General features: G+C 44.1%; 1 protein-coding gene across 1 annotated transcript; it reads right to left on the reverse strand.

Annotated features, from left to right (window-relative positions):
• Nucleotides 1–4,638: 4,638 nt before the first annotated feature.
• Nucleotides 4,639–12,970, reverse strand: LIF (LIF interleukin 6 family cytokine). Its single transcript, XM_007439005.3, has 3 exons — nucleotides 12,899–12,970; nucleotides 8,752–8,930; nucleotides 4,639–8,242 (listed from the first exon to the last, which is right to left on the reverse strand). Exons 1-3 carry the CDS (start codon nucleotides 12,927–12,929, stop codon nucleotides 7,808–7,810), a joined length of 645 nt encoding a protein of 214 aa, XP_007439067.2. The 5' UTR covers nucleotides 12,930–12,970; the 3' UTR covers nucleotides 4,639–7,807.
• Nucleotides 12,971–24,569: the final 11,599 nt, after the last annotated feature.

The raw sequence follows: 24,569 nt of genomic DNA on the forward strand, positions 1-24,569 counted from the left end.
ATCTTTGTCTCCCCAATATACAAGTCCTGACTATGCTAATTTTCAAAAATAATTCGAGACAAAAATGGAAGGGCTTTGCTCCTTACTTGCATGCAGGGGTGCCCACAAGGTACAGTCAAGAAAGTCAAAATGGCAGCCACAACAGTGTGATCAAAATTCCACTTTCATAATGTGGCCAGGAAAACTACATGGACGTGCATGGAATCCCCTAGAATCGAGCTCAGTGTTTTTCAAACTTGGCAACTTTAAGATGTGTGGACTTCAACTCCCAGAATTCCCCAGCCAGTATGCTATAAGACATGTGGACTTCAACTCCCAGAATTCCCTGGCCAGCATGCTATAGGACGTGTGGAAGCATCCTGGCTGGGGAATTCTGGGAGTTGAAGTCCACACATCTTAAAGTTGCCCAATTTGAAAAACACTGGTCTAGCTCAGTTGGATAGAGGCTTTTCCCCAGTTCAGATGGCAGTGAGTCCATAGCTAACCATGGATGATCTTGAAAGGGCCTGATTCATCCTTGGAAGGAAGGCCACAAGGAAATTCCAGGGCTGTAAGATACACGGGGATGTCCAAAAACATTCCAGAAGAAAGCAAAATCAAACCTGTTCCATATTGTCCTCAGGGAAACTACATGGACACCAAGCTCCCAGGATTCGACTCAGAGGAGGCTTCACATCTGTATTGTTTGCACCTAGGAAATGAGTTTGATATGGCAACTGAACCTTGCCAATGGGAAGGATCCTCTAGGGAGATGATAACATTCAAAGAGTCCTGCTGGGTCAGGACCAAAGACACATGTAACACAACATCCTGTTTCCCACAGTGGAAACCCAAACACTTCTGGAAAGCCTATGAGCAGGAGAAGTGGCCAATCACTGTGCCCCAATCAGTGGCCACCCTACTGAAGTGTAGGGTGGCCACAGTCATGCTTCTGCTCTTGGCTATTGAACATGATTGATAGCCATTGATGGGTTTGGTCTCCAGGAACTTATCTTAGAATGCTTCGAAAGCCCTCTAAGTGGGCAGCCGTCCGATCTCGTGGTCACAAACTCCACCACTGAACTAGTCCTTCCTTTGCTCTGCTGCAAACATTTCCCCATTTGCATGACCCCAGGTTCCTACTCTTAATAAGATTTCCCAAAATTGCAAAAATGGTGGCCTTCTTTCAGCTCTTTCCCGACTGTTAAAGAGCATATAAGAACTACTAAGTCAGCGAGGATCTCGCAGACCAAATTTCTTCAAATTGTTTTGGGATTCCCGATAATACCAACAGGGAAAGAGATTGGTGTGTCTTCTCCAATCCTGCCTCTATGGGGCTGTCTTTCATCTCATCCCCCTGTGACACCAACATGGGGTGGGGGATGAAAAGTGAGAAGGAGGCACGTATGGAGTTCCTAGCCCCAAATTTTCTAGGACTTTGTCTCTGGTTCAGAACTCAGAAAGGGCTAGTGCACGGATGGTGAACCTTTTGGGCTCAGCATGTCAAAGATTTGGAAGCCTAACTTGATTCTGCTGGCATGTCACTCCCCCCACCCAAAAAAGAGAAACAATTCTTTACATATTCATTTATTTAAAAAAAAAATACAGCCCCATCGTTTGTGGTGCTCTGGATTATATAAAGAACTGTCAAATAATTACAAAAATGAAATACAAATAAAACCAACTCAGTTTCTTTGGTAACTCAAGCTGAGAGATTAGTTGTTGTCGGGTGTTGGTGAATGCTGGTGTGTCACTCAAAATGTCGTGGTGTGTCACCTTTGACACACGTCATAGGTTCGCCAACACTGGGCTAGTGGATCAACATGGTTGATTGGGGACGTGGGTGCTTGTGTTGGGGCTGGGGGAAGACGGACTAGTGACAAAACACGTATACAACTTATGTAGTTGCATGAGACATTGGGATTCAAATGCATCAGGGCCAGATTTGCTCAAATCTCACAAGCTTCACCTCAAGATTGCAGGTGATCTGGGGGAAAGCTCAGAAAGGTTGATGACCCCAGGAATGAATGCCACGGCGTGTGGCTTGGGGATGAGGAGAGCAGATGATGCCAGTTTGGGGAAAGTGACTCACAATGGTGAACCTCAGAACTGAATCTTCACCAGCTCTAGGATTTTGACTGTAAGATAGTTTTCTAGGGGCTGATAAGACTGTTTATAGGATCTCCTGGGTTCTTCTGCCTTTTTGTGTTCTGAGCCACCTATGATCACAAGGCTGAGATGAGCGGCAATCAAGCGATCAACATTGACCTGGAGGGTATCAAATGGTGGATGATCAGAGAGAATTAGGACATGTAACTAGGATTCCTTCCAAAGAACAACAAGAGCATGTGACTCTCTGACTTCCCTTCTCTTGCAAGCCTGCTTTGGCGGTGACATTGCTGGTTAACTCTAGAGTTTGTGTACAGTAAGAAACTGATTTCCAGATAATGAGCTAAAAGAGGCTTTTTGACATCCTGTTTGCCTCTTCCAATTCTTGCTGAACGTTTTAACAGGAAAGGAAGAAGAAATGAAAGCTTAACGACAGGCCAGTCCTCCTTACAGTTGTGTCAAAGTTCACCCCTTTGTGTTCAGTCCTTTTGGATGTACCAAGGCAAATTCACGTTTGGGGTTATGTCAGGGTGATTACCACTGCCGCAAGGGGGGTTAGGTTGAGGCTCCCTGGGCTGGCAAAAACTGCAGACCAAGCCACCAGGCCCAGTGACTGCAAGGCCATCCTTAAGCGAAAGTCAAGATTCGGCCATCCTGATCCATATATGGAAGTTGGCTAAAGAGGCAATGCCCCTTAGACTGTCTCCTCTACCATGCTTGAGGGCAACTGTCTAGCTTGGCTTCAGGAATGCAGGAAGTGGTACACACTGCTCTGCCTTGGGGTTGGTGATGATACTCCCTAGCCCACCACAATCTGCTGCCCAAGGCCCCTGCCATGCTCTGCCTAATGGTAGGGCTGACTCAGTCATCAGGCTTTGTTATCAGGCCCTGCAGAAAACTTCACCATTTTTTCCTACCCGCTCTCATTCACGTTGACCTCTCAAGATGACTGTCTTCCCCAGTCCTTGTTTTCCACTGACATCATCTTGGAGGACCAAAGATCTGGTACAGAAAGCATGGAGACTATGCCTTCTGGATTATTTATTCCACCCCCTTTGCCAGGCACCTCCATTTTCTCCTGTGTTGTGCCTGGAGATGTGTTTCTGCCCTCCCCTCATGTTCCACCTGTGTGTGTTTGCATGTAGGTGTGCCCTGGGAAGCCCAGGGCAGACTAAAAATGCTCTGCTCTGGGTCATGTGTCAAGGAGTCTGTCACAGTCATGTGATGTCTCACTTAACGACTGCGGCAGAAATGAGGTTATAAGTCCGTCACCGTCACTTGATGTCTCACTTAATGGCTGCATCGCTTAGTAACAGAGTTGCCAGTCCCAATTGTGGTTATTAAACGAGGACTACCTGTATTCCAAGACCTCTTTCCTCATCAGTCCCTGTATTTATTTAATGATGGGGAGCACAGAGGGTTATGTGGATGCCCCCTGAATTCCATGGTACGGTCCTCTCTCCAGCAGCCTCCCTGGCTTCCTAGTCTTCTGTTTAACCATTCAAGACAGGAGAAAGACAGACAGCAGCCTTTCAGAATGAGCATCCGGGGGGCCACACAGTGATGGAAAGACATCACAGAGTGAACACCATCAGGCCTAGCCTCCTCTCCTCCACTTTCTCAACCCAGAAAGAAAAAAAAGAGCTCAAAAACCAAAAAGAAAAGGAAGTTGAAGAATGCCTTTCATCCCCTTGGAGTTAAAGGAATAAAGCAGAGCCCTCTTTCGCAGGGGAAGAGGGAGAACCTTTGAAAAATTGCAGGATAGACTCAGCATTGCTCGTATTGTCATAGATGCTAGGAATGGCCCAGATGCTTCTAGGGAAGATGGTTTCTGAAATGGAAAGGGCCAGTAGAAGGCCTGTTTCCAGTAAGAAGGGTTCCCTCAGAACTGGTTCCTACCATCTTGTCTAGTAAGCTTCTCTATGTGGGGATGGCAGCAAAGAGCAACTCAAGGCCACCAGATCTGGGCTGCCGCAGTTCGAAGACCCACCTGCTGCCGTAACCACTTTGCTGTCCTTTGGAGTGACCCAGTTTTTTTCGCCCCTGATTCTGGAGGTCCCAACATGAATATCCAAACCAGTTTTAGATGGGTTTTAACCAGCGTGTGTGTTTCAAGAAAGTCAAGACAGCAACTGCACAATTGGACCCCTGTCTCTTTTTGCATGTGCTGCCATCTTGACCTTTTTGATCCCTGCTGCAGATGACCCTGGCTTGAACGAATGTCTCTTTCCCTTTTGTCCCAAAGAACCTTGGGAATTGTAGTTTTGTGGAGGCATTGAGGTTTCCCCCCAGATTTCTCCCCATGTTTCCTTCCCATCCTTCAGGCCCATAGTCTTCTCCAACCTGGTCTTCTCTTGACGAGGAATCAGGCAGCAGTTGGGGCCATTAAACTGGGTTTAACCAAACACTGCCCTCCCCCCGAGACACGAGCTCAAACAGAGGCTAAGACTGAGAAATCATAACATGATTTTAAGAAGCCTTTTTTTAATACAATTCATTTTATAAAATGCATATAAAATCCAAAGTATAAAAATATAAAAATTTATGCAAGTGAAGACATCCATACTGTTTCATACAAATAAAACATTGTGAGAGTTAGGACCAAACAAATCATTGCTTGATGCACCTTTCAGTCAAAATTGGAAATCCTGTTGCCTTGGCCCAAATAAATATATTATTATTATTAATTATTATTATTATTATTAATTATTATTATTAATTATTATTATTATTTTCAAGAACAACAAACAACAATCTAACTATATTCTAGTGCCTGAGTTTACTTCTCTCCCTTACTTAAGTCCTAAACTATGGACAGAATGCAAACTACAGTGCCTGCAAATCTAAGGGTAGAGTCCTGTGGCTTTAGGAAAACATTCCAGCCTGTCAAGCATCTCTACATTTTCCCATGGAGCTACAACTTGGAAGATGAAAATTCACACCACTTCCTTCTTCCGTCTGTCTTCTGCATGGCCGCTCTTCTTCTGCCTGCCATCTCCAAAGCTCCAACATGGGAAGGTGGCATCTAACCATGGTTCCTTCCTATATCTTCTTCCTCACCCTGCCCTTTCTAGAACTCCAAGGATGGGATTCAGGATGGGTTCCCTCCATCTTTACAGCTGGCTCTTTCCAAGGTTAGGAAGATCTGGCCTTGCCAACCATCAAAAGAGCCATCTCAGAGGCTGGGATGGAGATAAGGTTGAAGAAGCTGAGGGATAGGACAAGCAGACCCGCCCAGCCTTATTTATGATCTCCAGCTGGGGAGAAGGATTTAGAGCACGACATATGTCAAGCAATGGGAGATAGAAATAATAATAAAAAAGATTGACTGGAGTTTCCAAAGGACTAAGCTACGTATGTTGCAGAACCCTGATGGTTCACCACAACCAAGGCACCACCCTGAAAGACCTATTTATTTATCATCTATCTATCTTTTAAAAATAAAAAGTAGTCTCCTGTCATTTGGCAGGGATATCCTGAGAAGGTCTTAAAAGCCCAAGGAGATAACACTTCAGGCAAACTGAATTCTCAGTGGCGAGGGAACCCAAATAGCGGTGTTCCTGCAACCCCGTTCACCGTGTCAGTTACAAATCTAGCGGCTGCATTCATCGAACATGCTATGCGCGGCTAGTTTTCATCTTAGCTACTTTTGCTTTTCTCTGGTGGCCCAACATGCAGTGGGATTTCAGTTTCAGTTCCAAAGTCTTGCGCAAACCTAGAAAAACAGGTTAATTCAGTCATGAAGTCTAAGCACGCTTTCTGAATGCATCTTATAGATTGGAAGAATGTTCCGGATGCCTCTGAATGCGATCTTAACTATAAACACAACAAACGAGAGATTGAATTGCTAGATAGTCAACATGACAAGCCCATATCAGGTAGCCAAATCATCATTTCTTCCTCATACTTTACATATAAGCAAGAAAGAGAATGGTTATTCCTATCTTGCTTACCAGGGATCAACCCCCTGTGAGCAAGAATGAAACCTGCCAATCTCTACAAAGGAACTGAATCAATGCATTCATTTCACCCAGCATCCACCAGTTTGCTTGAAAAATACAATGGCCATCTTTCCACCGCAGGGCTGTTCTGCGCACATTTTTAGCTGAGATTGTCCTAGTCATCAACATTTAGAATTGATTGCACCCTTTCTTTTAATCTCTTTCTCTCTCTCTCCCTTTCCATGCATTTTAGTGCACATTTATGCATCATGTAAAACCCATTCTTAGATCAGCATTTAAATAGAAACGTGGGGAGAAAGCAAGGGGCAAGAAACTGAAAGAAAAATCCTATTGGAATTGGATAGAAACCTGGGAATGTTCTAAAAAAAGGAGATAATAAATAATAGCAGAATGTTCAAAGCATTTTAGATCATTTCCACAACAGTCCTGTGAGGTAGATCATTGCTATTATCATCATACAAGATTGTGTGGTGGGGGAGCTGGGAAAGAGAGATTAAAGAAGGCACTTAGTGAGCTGGAAACCAAAATGAGATTCAACTCAGCCTCTGGACCAGATCTGACTTCTGGATTTTGTAATGTGCTGGACTCAACTCCAACTATCATGGCCAGCGGTGAAGGAATCTATGGTTTGAGAGCAAGGGCATATGAGAAAAGGACAGGGCTTCAAATGGATGGGTGTGATGACCATCTTGACTTTTTTGACCCCTTGTGGACACCTTCGCTGGGAGAGCCATTCTTGGGCAACTAGCTGTTAAAAAACCCAATCACTGTTTATGCCTCTGGTCATCTACGACAAGATAGCGAATAAATATTGAAGAGTATCAGAACAAGGGTGGGCAACTATCAGGCCAAATAGTTCTTTAAGCCCCATTTATTTGGCCCTAAGAGCTTCCTGAAATCCCTGTGGTTGAAATGCAGCAGCAGACCGCCAGAAGACCTGAGACCCCAGTGATTTCCAGGGGAAAAGAAAAGAATGCAGGTGTGTAACAAGGCTTTTGCACACCTATAAACTTAGCAGTCTGACCCACGGGAAGGAGCTTGCCCCAAATAGTACAATGAACTCTCCCCGCCCAATTCAGTGGGGCTGCAGATACATATCTGCTTCTGCAGGGGGAGAAGTCATTGAAAAAAAGCTTTTTAAGGGATGGGTTCTGGCAGCTGAAAGATTGCCTGACTTTCATACTAGCCAGCAGTAAACTATATGTGTGTGTGTGTGCGCACGCACACACATGTACACACACACACACGCAGATATCTCCAACACAGCACAATGAAATAATAACATTAGATACTATCATAAAAAGACATCAAATAAACTATTATTAAACTATCATTAAATTAAACTATGCATTGATAAAAAAGGATTGTCCAAATTTCAAAAATGCCTGAGGCTTTGGGAGTGTTTTTAGCCCCGCAAAAAGGGGCTCTTAAATTATTCCAAATGAGAAAAGTTTTCATTGTCCTTTAAATATTTGTTAAGGTGCTGCACTCTCTGGCTGTTTTAAGGAAAAAATAAAATAAAATAAAATAAAATAGAACACCAGAGAGGTTAATTTTTGTGTGTGTGTAACGCAACCCTGAGATTGAAATAAATACTCTAGTATTTCCACCTCAAAAGGAGGAGAAGGGGAAGGGGAAGAAGGAGAAGGAAGAAAGGGAGGAAGAAGGAGAAGGAAAGATGGAGAAAGAGAAAGAAGAAGGAAGGAGAAGGAAAGAAGGAGAAGGAGAAGGATCAAGCCAGGGAGGACAGTTTAGTATCACGTCTGCTTGTGGTGGCAGTGTCCCAAAGCTTGGGCAGCGTGGCTGATGACATTTTTGTATTTCCGGAGTATCTGGCACCCTTGTCGTTTTTTCTCAAAGTTGTTGGTGCTGGAACTGTTGCCGTAGGTCACGTCCACGTGGTCGACCTTGTACTCGGAGCAGAGCAGGCAGGTGAGATTAGCCAGAAGGCCACCAGTATTGTTGGTGGTGTTTCTGAGTCGCCGTAGCAAGTCTTCCTTGTCACTGTGAAGGATTTCCTGATCTTTTGTGATATTGTCCAAGGAGGCGTTGAAAAAGACAAAGATCTTGTAGAGGTTGATCACGATTTCCTTCTTCTCGCTGGCCCGGCTGACAAACGGAGGAAACGCGTGGTCAGGTTCACAAAAGACGTCCAGATTCTTCTCTGTGAAAGGGGGCCCTTGGCTTTGGAGCTGCTCCGGAAAAATGGAAGAACCAAATTAAGGGGTGCAAGAAAAGTCCGTTTCAAAAGACCCCTCCATTTGGGAACGCGACCTTTACACCCCTGTTTTGAGTGTGAAACATGATTTGAGCATCCCAAGTCCATGTGCCACCCTCACCCCCAGTATCTGTCACAAGAAGTGATGTTCTGATAGCTGACATGCACGGCACTGAAGATCTGACCTGCTTCTACTTGGTGAAAGGTAATCAAAGCCTGTGAGTTTTCGACATGCTCACCAGATGGTGCAAAAGTTTCAGATGAGATTGCAAAATCATGAGAGATTTGGGGTCTCCCAAGATTTGGGGGGGGGCCAGCACCAGAATTCTTATCATCCCTGCCCTGATTTTCAAAATCCTGTTGCATGCTTTCAGCTGGTCCTTGCTCCCATTTTATTTCCCACCTGACCAGCATTACTGTCCAGGCTGTGCTAAACCATGAACCTGTTACTTAAGATAGAAACAGTTAACAGAGATAACTTACATAGGTCTCAAATAACCCTGAAGCGGACATGTTCAGACGTGACACCAGGCACCGAACCTGATCAAAGACATGGTGCTTGCAAGGACGAACATCATGACACATGGAGTTGTTTCTGTCCTGGTGCAAAGGTCTCCCAGATGAGAATCTGCAGTGTGTGATCAATAGCATGGAGAGAACTCCTAGTTGGAAGACAAAGCAGAGGAGGTGAATTTTTCCACTAGTAAGAAAACTATGAAAAGCTGGTGAACCTCAGAAGTTTTATCACACTTTGGTTCTCGTTTTCCCATCTTCCTGTCCTTCTGTTCTGATGTTGCCTCCATTTACAATTTTTTAAAAAATCACCTTTGCATTTTTACTAAAGTCACATGTTTTATGGAACACATGAATTTTTGTACGCATTTTTCTGATGTAAAATATTACTGCAGACCTCTTTTTAGTTGGCAAAACTTCCTACATACGTAAGGCAAAATGGAATTAGCTCTGGACGATTGCTTCCTGCTTTGGATATACTATAGCTTTAGGGAGGGTCAGTTCACACAAAACATGCTCAAATATGTGAAAATATGGATTACACCAGTGTTTCTCAACCTTGGCAACTTTAAGAGGTGTGGACTTCAATTCCCAGAATTCCCCAGCCAGCCAGGCTGGCTGGGGAATTCTGGGAGTTGAAGTCCACTCCTCTTAAAGTTGCTAAGGTTGAGAAACGCTGCCCTAGAGAGAGAAATGGCTCTACAGTAGTGCCTTTTTATGACTACAACCAAGTGTGGAAAGATGCTCCCTCCCCACAAACTGCAGAGTGATCTGAAAAGATTTCTTTTTCCCTAATTCAACCAATCTCTTCTCATCGCCGTCCCAGCTGGAGAATGTTTTCAAAATTTTGGCTGCACTAGTGGACGTGCTTCAATTCCTGTGTTTCCGGTCGTTCAGTCAAGTGACTTAACTGTTACTAACTGTATAACAAGACATGAAGATAATAGGTTAAACTAGTTTTGTTTTGTATACGGAAAATGGTATTTTTGTCAGGTCTCCCCCCCCCCCCCGCCTTTTTGCAGGGTTCAAAGTATACATTGCGGTAAAATTCTCATTAGCCAAGCTGGCTGGGGAATTTTGGGAATTGAAGTCCACGCATCTTAAAGTTGCCAAGGTTGAGAAACACTGGACTACACTCAGAAGCATTACTTCATCACACAGTTTTGCGCATCACACAGGGATAAACCTGGACTTGTCCATGTCTCTTTGCCCTTTGAAAAGTTTGTGGTACTTATTTTCAAAAACCAGCTACTATATTCTCATTCTCACTTTATATGAAAACAATTCTGGGTGGCTCACAGTAAAACAAAGCAAAACCCCCCTATAAAATCCATAAAAACACATAAAAGCGAAAAAGCTGGTGCCTTGATCAACCTCCCACGCTCCACCACTCTACCCCAGTGCCTGAGTAAAGAGCCAGGTTTGAATGGCCTTCTGGAAGGCTAAGTGGGTGGGGGGCTGCCAGATAGCTGGGGGGAGTATATTCCATAAGGTAGGGACAGCTACAGAAAAAACACACTTGCTAGGTCCCATGAGATGGCAAGGTTTCGGGGAAGGGACCTGGAGCGTGTCCATCCTATCTGATCTAATGGGATGGGCAGATCCTCCAGAGAGAGGTGGTCCCTAGTAACCTAGCCTTGTGCCATCTCGGGTTTTAAAGGTGAGAACCAGCACCTTGAATTGCACCTGGAAAGCAACTGGGAGCCCGTGCAGCTCGCACCACAAGGGAGGAATGGGGGTGAACCTAGAGGTGACCAAGACAGGGTGCGCGGCTACGTTCTGGACCAGTTGTAAGTTCTGGGTGGTCTCCAAGGGCAGCCCCATGCAGAGTGCATTGCAATCATCCAAAGAGGACATTAGAGCTCTTTAGCTCGGAATGAAGAAAGGAAGAAAAGGGAGATATGCTAAAGATAAATGGAATTTGTCCCAACTTGGGATCATCAGTGGAAAATGATGGAGGGCTGATAGAAGGGAATGCTACTTCTCATGGCTTGAAGTTGCTACACGTAAGGACAGCTGTGTCTCCCTTCCTGAACTCAAGGCAGCGATCTTGGCTCCTGGAAAATGACAAAGGGGAACCTTGCCCTCCAGTCCAAGCTGGTAAGCTTTCAAAGGTATTATCTGTCTGACTACTCAGAATGTAGGACTAGATGGTCAATGGCCTGATTCCCTCCAGGCCCCCTCCGATGTTCTCATGTCTGGATGCATGGCTTCAGGACGTAAGAGAGGAGAGAGAAGGCCTGATATGGGAAGGACAACAAGAGGATGAACGAAAGAAGAGCCTTGGTAGATCCAGGCCTTGTGATCCTCCTGCTTTCTGTGTTTTAATTTTTTTTTTAAACTAATTAAAAAAAATTTTTTTTAATTTTTTTGAACTAATTTTTTAAAAATGTTTTGTGGACCAATCACCTCCATGCCACTGGCAACGAAGACATGAGAGCAATACCGTGCGTCAGCCACTGTACAGGTACGCAACCAGACTGAATTAAGATTCAATGAAATTGCTATTATACACATGCTGCTTTTGCTCCTGCGGCATCCGACGTGAGCACACATATCAGCTTTGATCTGATTCAAGTTGCAATGTGGTTCAAGCCTGGGTTTCGATTCTATTCAGACTAGCAGTTCAAATCTTTGTCGCAACGGCCAAGAAAGCTCCAGACATCACATCGCCGCCCTGATTCAGAAGCCCCTGATTGGATTCATCCTGTCGGTCGGGCAGACCAAGGTAAAAAAAATCAAAGAGGAGATTTGCCCTGGAAATACCCCTCCGAACTGATGCTTAGTTTCTGTCCAGAAAGATGACAAAGCAGAAAGAGGATCCAACAGAGATGGAAGACGTCCAGAAGGGGAGGAGATATCAAAGCAAGATTTCTGGAGGAAGGAAGAGAAGAGAGGCCCTGGAGAGGAATTTTTGGAATAACAGGAAACGTAGCCGAATCTCCAGCCTGGGCGTGCAGATGTCAAAGAGAGGCACACCTCTGGCAGCTCTTGCACCAGATTGCACAACACCCAGGGAATTCTGACACTAGAGCGAACGACTGGGAGAAAGGTTGTGCGGTGATGAAACCATCATGCTGGAAACGGCAATCCAGCAAATGGAGTTGTTACATCACGAGGCGAGGTTGGGCTGCTTTTCTAAGATGGTTAGAAATGGAGGAGGCCAGCCTATGGTACCAAATCCGGACGGGCAGTTGGGTTTGGATTTTAAGGCCAAAATCGATGGATGAGTCACTCTTGAACCCATATTCCGGTGAGAATAATTCAGTTTTGGAGCACTGAGGTTGGCAATAGAGCCCTTGCTTGGTTCAGAAAGATATTTCTGCCCTGGAGGAGGGGAGTAGCAAACGGTATCTGTGCTGTTAAAATAGGTGCCAAATATTATTATTAACATTTACTCCTTTCATAGCATCATCGAGTTGGAAGGGAGCTCAGAGGTCATCCAGTCCAACCCCGCACACTGCGTGACTCACTACGCCATCTCTGATAACCAGGGTCTGTTTGACCACTTCCAGCGAAGGGGGAGAAACCACTCTGTGTAGTGACATATTCCACGGCTGTCAAGCCGTGGAATATGTCACCACACGGAGTGGTTTCTTGACAGTGTCAAGCAGTTCTTCCTAACCTGTATCTGCATCCTTGAAGGTTCATCCCATTCGTTCTTTCTAGGGCTGAGAGAGAGAGGGGGACTGGCCCAAGGTCACCCAGCTGGGTTTGTGCCTAAGGTAAGACTTGAACTCACAGCCTCCCGGTTTCTAACCTGGTGCCTTTAGCCACTACACCAAACTGGCTCTCGCAATGTCCTCGCTCACCCATTTTCTTTTAAAATCAGCCCTTGGTGAAGCAAAGCAGCTCTTTGTTCAGTGACCCAGGTGTTTTCCCGGCAGCCAGGAATAAAGGGAAAAAGAGAAAAAGAAGCTTTTTCCAACACCGTTTGGTTGAATGCCCAGATGTTTAGCGGAACTGGGCCCAAGTAGTGACACGTCCTCGTGTTTGTGGCAAGAAAAGGAAGAGGGTGAACATCTGAGACCCAGGTGCAGTTCCAGCTGTAGACCTTGACAGTGTCAATGAAAATCTTAAAACAAAGTTAAAGCTTGGGAAAAGATTTCTTTTTTACCTGCAAAGATGATTCTCACTGAAAGTGGCATCCTGGAGTGACGTAAGAGGATCAGCAGTTCACAGGATACTTCATTCATAAAAGTGATGCCTAAAAAGGGACATTTGGACCGGTTATATACCGAGTGAGACATGGGAGGGAATTGTTGAGATCATTAAAAAGGGGAAATCTCTTCTCCTCCCCACTATTTTTTTTTAAACATCCAAACACACATAATCAACTTTTTAGTCAAAAGAAGACCGGCTTCATGCTTACATCATAGATGACTCATCATAGCAAAGAACCCAACTTCTCTCCCCCCCCCGCCCCCCACCCACAAAATTAGAATCATTTCACAAGTATGAATGGAAAAAAATGGGTGACGGATAGCTCCATTGCCCCCTAGTGGCTTTGGGGGTTTTAGGGAATAAGAATACTAATATTGGTACAGTAAAACTGTCGAGAAGACAAGCGATCAAGAGGTATCTGATGCTTAGAGGTGCTCCACCTTGGAAGTTCTAGGCTTTGTTTTATTTTTAGAAGAGGTTCTTGAGACTGACTTGTCCAAAAGCCAAGGGTTACAGACCTCCGGAGAGAGTTTCACACTTTAAATGACTTTAAGATCATTTTCAAGGAAGGGATTTTTCAAAAAGTCAGCCTACTGTGCGTGGCTGAGATGAAGAAAACCTCAGTTTTCAGATGTAAGCCGAGTTCTTTGAAAAGATTATTATCTCTCTGGAAGAAAGCCATATTTAGTCTCCTGTTTAGATATTCCAGAAAGACTGCGGTTACAAAAAGAATATTCTATACAAATCAGAGCTTTCCAAATAGTCCCTAAGTAGTGTGTGGTCTTGGAAGAGAGCTGATAAATACCATTTCTGATGTAATGGGTCCAGTCAAATCTTCCCTGGTTCGCTATCTCCCTTTCTATAACAACTCTTACCTTTCCTGAACGAAAAGTTAGCCCGATGCTAGGAATTCATCTCTCAGTCTGTGTGTGTGTGTGTGTGTGTGTGTGTGTGTGAGTTAAGAATTTATGGTGTTTGTAGGTGATGCAATGTAGATATTTGCAAAAGATATTGTTTAGCTATGTTGGATTATGGAGATTCACCGCCCTCCCTTTCAGGTAGATTTCTTAACCATTAGTCAGCAGTTCTATATTTACACGCCAGGGAAAGGAACAGACCACTTTTCAGGACAATTAATATGAGCCTCTGTTCACTCTTTCTTGTAAAATACTCTTCCGGTCTTCAACCAGTTAAGGCTGCATTCAGACAACCCCCCTTAATACGATGAGTTAAAGACTTAGGGCTGCATTTATACATGTGCTAGACTTGGTTAGTGTTTGCTTGTGTGACTATATCATTCCTATTTCAAGCCTAGGAGTTACCTATAAGTTGACCTTTGCACCTTTTCGCTGAATTTCTGCTTTCTTTTGTTGGTGGGAAAGGGTGGAACCCTCAATTTACATGTGTTGGACAGCTAGTGTGGTTCAGGGGTTAAAGCTGATGGAGTAGGAGTGGCAAGGACTAGAATCTAGTCCACCTTCCGTCAACAGAAGTTGCCTCCAGGACTTTGAGCCTCCTCTCAGTCCAAGAGCCAAATGTAGTCTAGAGGTGAAGGTGTTGGACTCGGAGCTGGAAGATCCAGGTTCTATTCCTCTCTTGGCCACCAAAGGTCATGATCTCTTGGCCCAACCTACCTCAACAGGTTGTTTGGGGGGCAATGAAAGAGACGGTGCTATGGATGTCACCTTGAGCACTTAGAGCAATGTTTCTCAACCTTAGCAACTTAAAGACGTGTGGACTTCAACTCCCAGAATTCCCCAGCCAGCCATGCTGGCTAGGGAATTCTGGGAGTTGAAGTCCACGCGTCTTAAAGTCGTCAAGATTGAGAAACACTGACTTAGAGGAAAGGTGGTATATAAATATAATAAATGAATCAACAAACTCTCAGAGTTCCCAGCTACAGTGGCCTTGTTGACTAGAGTTCTGGAAGTTGAAGTTAATACATATGTACCTTGGGTAGGCTGTTCTTGTGGCAGGGGAGGGGGGTGTATTAGAAACTAGTTTTTTTACAAATAGCTCAAAAACTCTCAGAAAGACACAACTGTGGACATACTGGGTCCTTTTATTTTCCTTCATACTCATCATATTCCAGGTATCCTTCAACCAAATGTCATTCTGGAAGACCATCTTCTAGAGCAGCGTTTGCTACATCCAGATTTTGCCACCAGGCTCCCTTGCTTGCTCTCATTTTCTTTTTGAAGTTTGGGTTGAAGGTTTTATGTAAGGATTTGACTGCAATTTTTCTTTTAATAACACTTTTTTTCAGAAGAGAAAGTCTCAGAATGAAGCATCGGCGATTCTATCGCATTATGGAAAAGCTTGAGGTTAACTTTTAGATGGGAAATGGTTAAAAAAGAACGAAAGAAAGAACAAGGTGACCTTTCAGTCAAACTGACAAAGAAAATTATAAATCATTTCTAAATTCTTCCCCAAATGTAAATTAGAAAAAGAGGCATCTTGGGTAGATAATTGGGGCTGCTTGAAACAACATCACAGGATAGGCGAAGGAAAGAACTTCATTTCATTCGCATCTGAATGTGAACTTGTGTAACTGTGCAGTTTTGAACAAAATATTCAAACCCAAACTCGCTTGTCTTTTAAAATTTATATATATTGATCACAGAGAGGTGATAGATGATAGTTAGATGAGATAGATAGATAGATAGATAGATAGATAGATAGATAGATAGATAGATAGATAGATAGATAGATAGATAGATAGAGGTAGTTCTTATTTAGCTACCACAATTAGGAACCACGACTCAGTCATTGAGAGAAGCGGTCGCTAAGTGAAACCGCAACTGTGCTTGCTTGCTTGCTTATTTATTTATTGATTGATTGATTGATTTATCAAATTTATATAGCCACCCATTTCACAAGAAGATGATCTTACTTCAGCTTTCCTTTGCTTTACAGACCTGCGACAGTTGTAAATGCGAGGATTGATCTCAAAATTACTTTTCATCATTGTTGTAACTGCGAACAGTTGCTAAACAAGGCAGTCACTAAACAAGGTTGACCTGTAGATAGATGATAGATGATAGATGATAGATGATAGATTGAGATAGAGAGATATAGATAATAGGATAAATGTGGGGTGGGGTGGGGTGGGGTGGGGTGGGGTGGGATGGGACGGGACGGGACAGGATAGGATAGGATAGGATAGGATAGATACAGAGATAGATGATAAATGCAGGATAGGATCAGAAGAGAGACAGAGAGATACAGGATACAATAGCATAGGAAAAAATAGATAGAAATAATAATTAGTAGAATATTATTATTCAGAATAATTCAGAAATGTTATCCCTTCCAGAAAATCCATTAATTATTGTCACCCAGGCCTATCTACCCTCAACAGGAAGCAATAAAAAACAGGCTGTATCTGCACAGAGGAAGAGTTTAATTGAAGCACAAGAACCTCAGTCACGATTTGTTTGGGTTGGCTGGAGCTACACTTTGGTTGTATCACTTTGTATTGCTACAGTGTGGATTAAAGAACATCACTGGTCTTCAGCAATCATGCCATGACATAATTGTAAGTGGGTAAAAAAGAGAAAGGTTTGGGCGAACCACTTGCCTGACTCATTAAAAGGGGCTCTGATTGACTCCACTTCAGCTTCAATTAATTAATCTACCCATTGGAGTCTGCCACTGAGATTTCTGGATTCGTCCTTCAAGTTTTAGGAATCCCCAGAATTGCTCTGTCAAAACGTAACAAGCCTTAGCTTTATGACCTTTCCATGTCTAGACAAGGAAACATGCCAATTGTTTGGGAAGTCAGGGGAACAAGTTGGTTATTTGGCAGGAAGACAAAAATGTATTCCTCTAGGCCTGCTTTAGGCTGATCTCCACCCTGCCCTACTCCTCTTTGTCATCCAGAAGTCTACGTCCTTCCTGTTTCCACCTCTTCAGATTCCTTCCTCACCACTCTCTGCCATACCCTGCCTTCCAGAACAATGAAAAACAGTGCCTTTGGAACATCAAAATCTGTGTGTGTGTGAAGTGTGTGTGTGTGCATAAAAAGAAGAACTCAACGATAAAGTCCTTGGAAACACCACCATCAAAGCCTCTAACGTATGTGTTGTAAGGGAACAACCTGTTGCAAGAGGCATGTGTAGGGTAAGAAATCTCACTGGCTCTTCCATTCCCACTTAAAGAACTCCTGGGGCATGGCTGTTGCGAAACTAGGTGAGAAATGGTTGGAAAAAGATGACTTTAAAACACAGTTTCCTTCCTGCCTCCCTCTTTCCCCCCAAACTCCATTCCCTTATTAGAGAAATGGGCAAACTTCAGCCCCCAGATCTGACTTTGTTTCCTTGCTTTTATAGCCCATAGCAGTCTTCTAGGAATGAACTTCAGCTCCCAGTAACGCTGTTGCTGTGTCCCCGTTTTCTGGTCAACGATACAGAAGTGACTTGCCACCGCCTTTTTCTGGCGGTTTATTTAATTTCCCAATCTAGCCTTGTCATCCAGAGGTTTCCTAGGGGTTTCCTATCCAAAGACCAACCCTGGTCAGACCCTGGTTAGCATTTTCAAGATCTGCCAGGATTGATAGAAGGAGGCATCTCCCTCTCTTCTTCCTACCATGGATTGTTGAAAGTAGCAGTACAGTTTCTTAAGACTTTGAAGGGAACACCCATACGTGAATGTCTTAAGCTTCTTCCAGACTTTTCCCCCAAAATGATGTGTGCAAATCTTGGGCCCCCAGATTTTGTCCATCCTTGCTTTACAAAGTACATATCATAGTGGAGAATATGTGTAGCTCAGGGTTGAACTGTTGAACCTTGTTTTGCTTTATATTTCTTTATTTGCTTTATTGAATTTTGAGGCAACACAGTTCCAGACAACTCTGAGTTGCTTACATGAAGATACAAGTAAAAACAAAAAGAAGATCATGAGAATTCCTGAATATCCAGAAGGAACCAACACAAAACACCCAAAGAAACACCAACAGCAAAGCCAATTTATCAGCAACCTTCAGAACACCATCTGGGTGGGATCACATAGGTCTCTGGCGGGATGCTATGCCAGAGCGCAGGTGCTCCAACAGAGAAGCTTCCTAGGTCCCAACAGATGACATTCAAGCAGGAACTGTGGGTCCAGAAAAACCCCAATGTTCACCCTGTCTTGAATGAGGAAATGCAACGTCATCGTGATGTTACCTAGTGATGAAGCCTCTGCAGGAAGGGAGCAAGGTCAGAAAAACCCCAAAACCCCAAAAGTACAGGTCAACTCTCAGGTTTTAGTCCTCCCCCACCAGAACAGGTCCTTTGAATAGAATCCTGAAGGCAGGACTTTGGAAATAGAGTCCACAGACCTACTCACACATACACAAAAAAAGCCGTCCTCTGTGCATCAAGGACCTTTAAACACTCTCCTTAGGCTAGTAGCATTTCAGGAACCCAGAGAAAAGTTCCTTAGCAGTGATAACTTTGCCCCCAGGTTTACTGAAAGTGTATTGGGCATGGGGTGTTCCAGGGGAACCCTTTATGAACCCCCACACTCTTTGAGCTACTTCTTTTGAGTAACATGCTCCCACATGCTGCTTCTTTTGCACCAGAGTTTTATGCCTGCATTCATAGCTTCTAGACAGAATGTATTTAAAGTGCAAGGCCATCACCCATCAATAGCTCTTAAGTCAGGGTTTCTCAACCTTGGCCACTTTCAGATGGGTGGACTTCGACTCCCAGAATTCCCTAGCCAGCATGGGGAATTCTGGGAGTTGAAGTCCACATACCTGAAAGTGGGCAAGGTTGAGAAACAGTGTGTTAAGTCTTTCTAGCTTGCTACGAATGCTGACTGGAGAAGTCAGACAAGATCTAATGCTCTTGCATGACAGGACTTCAGTAGACTCTTCCCACTAGCTTTACTTTCTATTTCTTCTTAAATACTGCCTTTTATTCTGAAATACTATGATTGATCTCATTTTTTAAAAAATGAGGATGTTATCAGTGTAGGTTTTCATGTTCTTTTATGCTTTGATACCTGATGACTAATGAAAATCTCTCTCTCTCTCTCTCTCTCTCTCAATTTATAAAAAAGAAAAAAAGATATGTTGGTCCATGGGAAAAACAGCCAAAATCTATCACATTTGACTATGAACACATCCAATCAAATTTCCTTAGGGCCACAAACTCCAGAATTTTGTGGAAGGAAGGAAGGAAGGAAGGAAGGAAGGAAGGAAGGAAGGAAGGAAGGAAGGGGGGAAGAGGTTCTAAAAATTAGGTTATTGATGCTTTAGCCAAGAGTGCATCACTAAAAAATAAGATTTGTAATAATTTAGATCGTTTGCTACCTTTGATGTATATGTAAAATGATTTAAATTATTATAAATCTCTTTTTTTCCAGTGATAAATAAGTAGCCATTGATTCTCTTAATGCCTGGGTGATATTCTTTCACCCAGATGAGCAGCGGTACTTGAAGCTTGAAAACTGGAAATAACCCAAACTACGTGAAAGTCCACTGGCAGTTGCACAAGAACCAACTTTTCCTTATTCATCGTGGGATGAGACCGAAGGGAGAGATTTACGAACAGCAGAATCAGGTTGGGCATTCATCTCTCTCTTACACATTACAGAAACTGCCTCCCCCTGCGCGCACACACAAGATGAAGTTGATAATTATTGGAGAAAGAAATGCTTTGCCCCTGCTGATTCAGAGCTCCCTTGCTTCGTAAAGGAAATATGAGATCAGCGTGAGCTGCGGGCAAAGCAGATCCTGCAACTGTCTGAAAGAGTGTTGCCTGCAAAACACTGACCAGAAGAATGATCTAAACTGAGCAATTTCACCAGATGGGAAAAGGTGGGAAGGAAAAAAAGATTTGCATAAAGGCAGGAAGAGGGGGAAAAGTTGGGATACCCGTCTATTGCAAGTTCCGAGCGGGTGAGCAAGAAAGCCGGATGCAACGGCCACACCTGGAGCAAAACGTAGGGAGTCTGTGAGCAACTGCTGGAATATAGCCATGCAAGCAAGTATTTACAGAAGGGTGCTTGATGTAGAAATCACTTCTCCAGAATAATGGTGCTCCCCCACCCCAGCACGCTGGGACCACAACGCCTCCCATTCTGGCTCCTTGTTTAGGAGCGTGACGTAGCTGGGTTTGGTTTGTTTGAGCCATGGATCCTTTTCCCAACACTGGGAGTCGCCAGACAAGGCTGCACTGAAAGGCAAGCTACTTATTTGCTCTGCATTCCAAGTCAGGGCAAACTCTGAAGAGCTGTGCAACGCGCCCATTTGAAGCTGCTGATCCATGCAACGGCTTCCCAGGGGAGCTTTGCACGACGTTTGAACGTTTGCACGGGCCTAGAAGGTGGTCCGTTATGGTCCCAATGCACCTGAAGGACACCAGGCTGGGGAAGGCGAGAGGGTTAATCCTCACGAATCCTCCAGCAGAGATGTTCTGCATGGGAAGAAAGCAGTGATGGAGGATCCCAAATTTTAAATAAATTTTAAAAAGGAAGCACCCAGGAAATCCCTAGAAAGTCCACCCAACCGATTCTTCTCTGTTTCACCTGATTCTAAGGAACTTCCTCAGCCTCACAAAGGCCCAACTTGTTCTGAGCCAAGAGGCAAATTTGGCTTTGGGAATAGACAGTTGTGGGAGATGCTCCAAAATATTGGGGGGAGGTAGGACAAAAAAAAAAAATCATTGGATTTCATTGCAGTTAAATAAAAATGAAACACCACAAATAAGATACCTTATTATCTGTCTCACACAGAGACACAACAGTCACACACACAAAGACAACCATGACTTCAAAAACACACACTAGGCTCCCTAAATATAATGCTCTTCTAAATCCATTGTTGTGTGATCATCCAATTGGAGACCATGTGACACACCACACACACACACACACATACCCGCAAATGCTTGATTTTTACTCAGAACCCCCATACAGGACACTGGGATGGATAAGTTTCAGTCTTTTGCAGTACTCCATCTGCCCAAACTTTCAGGTCACATCAGAAGAATTTCCCACCTTAAATGCTGCCAGCCAACGTTGACATGACTTACATGGAGTAGGATAGATAGAAGCAAAAAAAAAAAAGCAAAGTGAGTTCAGATCTGGATAGTAGATCTTGGATGGGAGACCAAGTAGGTTTGTAATTGACTTAGGTTGTTCAAATGCAACCAGGATGTTGTCTAAACTCCAGAGGCCCACCATCTTAGCTTCCTTTCATTCAGATGCAATAGCTTAAGTTTGTCGACAGTTACAACATCGGCCTGGTTAATCCTCTCTGATAAGTTTACTTCTTGGAAGAAAAGGAGAGCATCAGACCTGTGGTCTATCAGTCCAATTCTGGATGTTCTCAGAGCCTGAGAGAGCCATCCTAAAGATTAAACAGTGAGTCCTTCAGCTGGATTTGCAGATAGATAGGAGCAAAGCCCTTATATACAATGATGGCCTCTCCCTGGCAGATCTTTCTCCTTATCTAATTACCTCCATAATATCCTTTCTGTCTCACACGGAAATGTGTTTTGTTAGACAGGCTCAATGTCATTGATGGTCTTGAAGGAAAGGTTGAACCATACCTCACCTAAAGATTGTGTGTGTCCTTGTCTGGTGGAGGCTATGAAAGTCTTGGACGTTTTGTTGTCCTATCAACTGTGGTGTTCTGAATATATAAGCACCTCTGCTCTCTTCCTGTTTGGAGCTGGGTGGTAACGAGAATGCTCTGTTTCTTTTAACAAAAAGGTCTGCAGAATATCCAGGAAACTGCCAAATCTGGATTTAACCTTGGCAGCACTCACTGACTGATTGAATTTCTGCCCAGATGGGCTGTAATTCTCTTTATTTCTGTCTCTCCCCACCTCCACTACCAATTTCCTTTTATATCACTATAGTGTCTGATATTTCAGATCCTAATAATGAAAGATTACAATATCCAGATGAATGAGATGAAGACGGTGGCCATTGAAAGCTCCAATGATGTGGTGAATCTGCAAGATGGCATACCTTATGTGCTTTGTTATTTTATGTTGGTGGGTCAATGACCATAATAAAGAATATTCTAGCTATCTGTGGCATGCAGGGAAATTAAAACAGCCTGGCTCATATTCTCAGTATCTAATTTCTCTGTTAGCATGTTAGGTAAATCCAGAGTGAAATCACAGGTTTGGGGGTTTTAAAAACCATATAAGATTGCAATTTTGTAGTGACTGGATGTACATAGACAAAGCCATGGTTTATTCTGATGATTTTTTGGAATATTCCATAAGGGCTACATTCCCACAGCACATTCAGTCCAAACAAACATGCCACATTATGGCCTAGTATCAAGCCAACCACCGACTTTCAGATCAATCGTGGGCTATCAGATCTGGGCAGCAAAAATCAATATGGCCGTGAGATGGCAGTCAGGAGTCAGAGACAACTTTTAATTCTTTGCTGCCCTCTAATGAGATCCTGTTTTTTGCAGCTTAGATTGGGTAACGCTAATAACCCACTATGGAAAATAGAATTTTCTTTGAAGGTCAATATCCAGTTACATCATTTTTCTAAATGCTTTGATCTGTTGGGGTTAAGAAGGCATGGGGAACCTCTAGACTTTGTTGAACAAAAACTCCCATCATCCCTTGCCGTTGGCTAGACAAGTCGGGGCTCCTGGGAGTTGTTGTTCTGGAATGTCAACCACTGCTCCACAGGAATATCCAACTGTTGTCTTAATTCTCCAAACCACTATCGGAAGGTCCTATTGACGGGATAAAAAATGGCTGCCTTTGGGCTGCTGTGAAATAAGCAAGAGCAGAAGCACCGGCGAGAGATGAGATGGAATAGCCCTGCAGAGATAATGAAGTCATCAGCGGTTCTACTGTTCAAACTAAATTAGATTTCGGAAGGGGAATCGGGCAAGGTAGGAGCAGTAGTCCGACCTCCTCCAGGACAAGACTCCTCCTTCTCCTTCTCCTGGCTCAATCAGCCAGACAAAGGGGGATAAAGAAAATAGAAGGAGATGCCACATTGTTGATCTTGGGTCATTGCTTGGATGCTCCAAGTTGGATGCTGAAACAAGGAAAAGTTGCAGAACTAAGAGGCCCAGAAAGTCTTTGGGACAGTCCTGAGGTCAATATGGGTTTTGGTAGGCAGTGTCCAGCTATACCTACCCTTTACCTCAACCTTGTAGGAAACTCTGTGATGCACCACATTCATCCAGGACCATGCCTCGGCTTTCCATAGGAGCTTATTCTTAACCTGTGGATGGAAACTGAGCACTGAACAGAATACTGCCCTGAGATTTTGTGCATTTCAGAACATGTCATGGGGAAGTGTCTGCCATTATTAACTTCCTTTCCGAGAAACTCCACTAAGTTTCTGAAGAACTTCAGTGTTTTAAAATCTATACTGGGGTGGGGGCAGGACAGGGGAGGAAGGAGTGGCACAGCTGTAAGCCAATAAATACTTTCTCAACAGATGTCTCCAGCGTTCATTCTGACGATTCTGCAAATTGCCAGGAAAGAAAGACTGGAAGCTTGATTGGGTTCATCCCGTGGGCTCAGCTGTGGTTTGATTAAACCCGCTTTACTGAGTAAACCATAACAGCTAGGTTTGCCACAAACCCTGGTTTAGAAATCACAGGGGTGGGGTGCCAACAGCATGTTCAATCAAAGCTGATCCAACCATGCTTGTATAACTTAGTAGAATGCAACCGCTTGGCCTTTGCCTAAATTCATGGCACCAACTCAGGGTAGCCCACAGCATCCAGGGTTCAGGATATTATGTCTCCACAATTTCAACCATCTAGTGTATGCAACAGAGTGTGGTACACAAAGTGATCAGTATTGCGTAGTTCTGAGCATGACTGTAGTAGAGCGATCCTGATTCTGTGCCACCTGCTGAGGCTGGAGAACTTCCCGGAGCTGGCACTTTCCCCAAGGTGGGTCCTAATCTGGAATTGCCTAAACAGAACAGCTACCGTCTCCTACCTTGCGGGCATGATTTATTTGGCTTTCCCTCTGTGATGATTGCGTTAGAGCTGTCAATCAAAGCATAAAGCAGGAATCTCCTCCCAGATTATATGCCAGAGGAAGCAGAAACCAGGGAGAATTTGGGAGGTGGGGACAGAATGGAATGAGAGAGACCAAGCCCTTGAAACCACCCATCACTCAGAGTGACAGATTTGTAAGTACAGATTTAGTGCCAGGAAAGTAAGTAACGAACTCTAGATATGCTGTGATATTACAGGAACCTGTTAATCCGATTCTTTGCTTCAATATTAACAAAAGTGACTGTGCTGTTTGATATCTTCCCTACGTTTTGCTGGTCACATAACCTCAGGTAAGAAAGGGAAGGGAAGGGAAGGGAAGGGAAGGGAAGGGAAGGGAAGGGAAGGGAAGGGAAGGGAGGGAGGGGAGGGAGGGAGGGAGGGAGGGAGGGAGGGAGGGAGGGAGGAAGGAGAGATAGGGAGGGAAGAAGGAGAATGAGAGAAGAAGGGAAGGGAAGGGAAGGGAAGGGAAGGGAAGGGAAGGGAAGGGAAGGGAAGGGGAGGGGAAGGGAGGGAGGGAGGGAGGGAGGGAGGGAGGGAGGGAGGGAGGGAGGAGAGATAGGGAGGGAAGAAGGAGAATGAGAGAAGAAGGGAAGGGAAGGGGAGGGAAGGGAAGGGGAGAGAAGGGGAGGGA

This window comes from Python bivittatus, unplaced genomic scaffold (assembly GCF_059951505.1).
Source record: "Python bivittatus isolate LINGU-HERP-01145 unplaced genomic scaffold, Pbiv_v1 ctg000280_np1212, whole genome shotgun sequence".
In the NCBI taxonomy this organism is placed as follows: Eukaryota; Metazoa; Chordata; class Lepidosauria; order Squamata; family Pythonidae; genus Python; species Python bivittatus.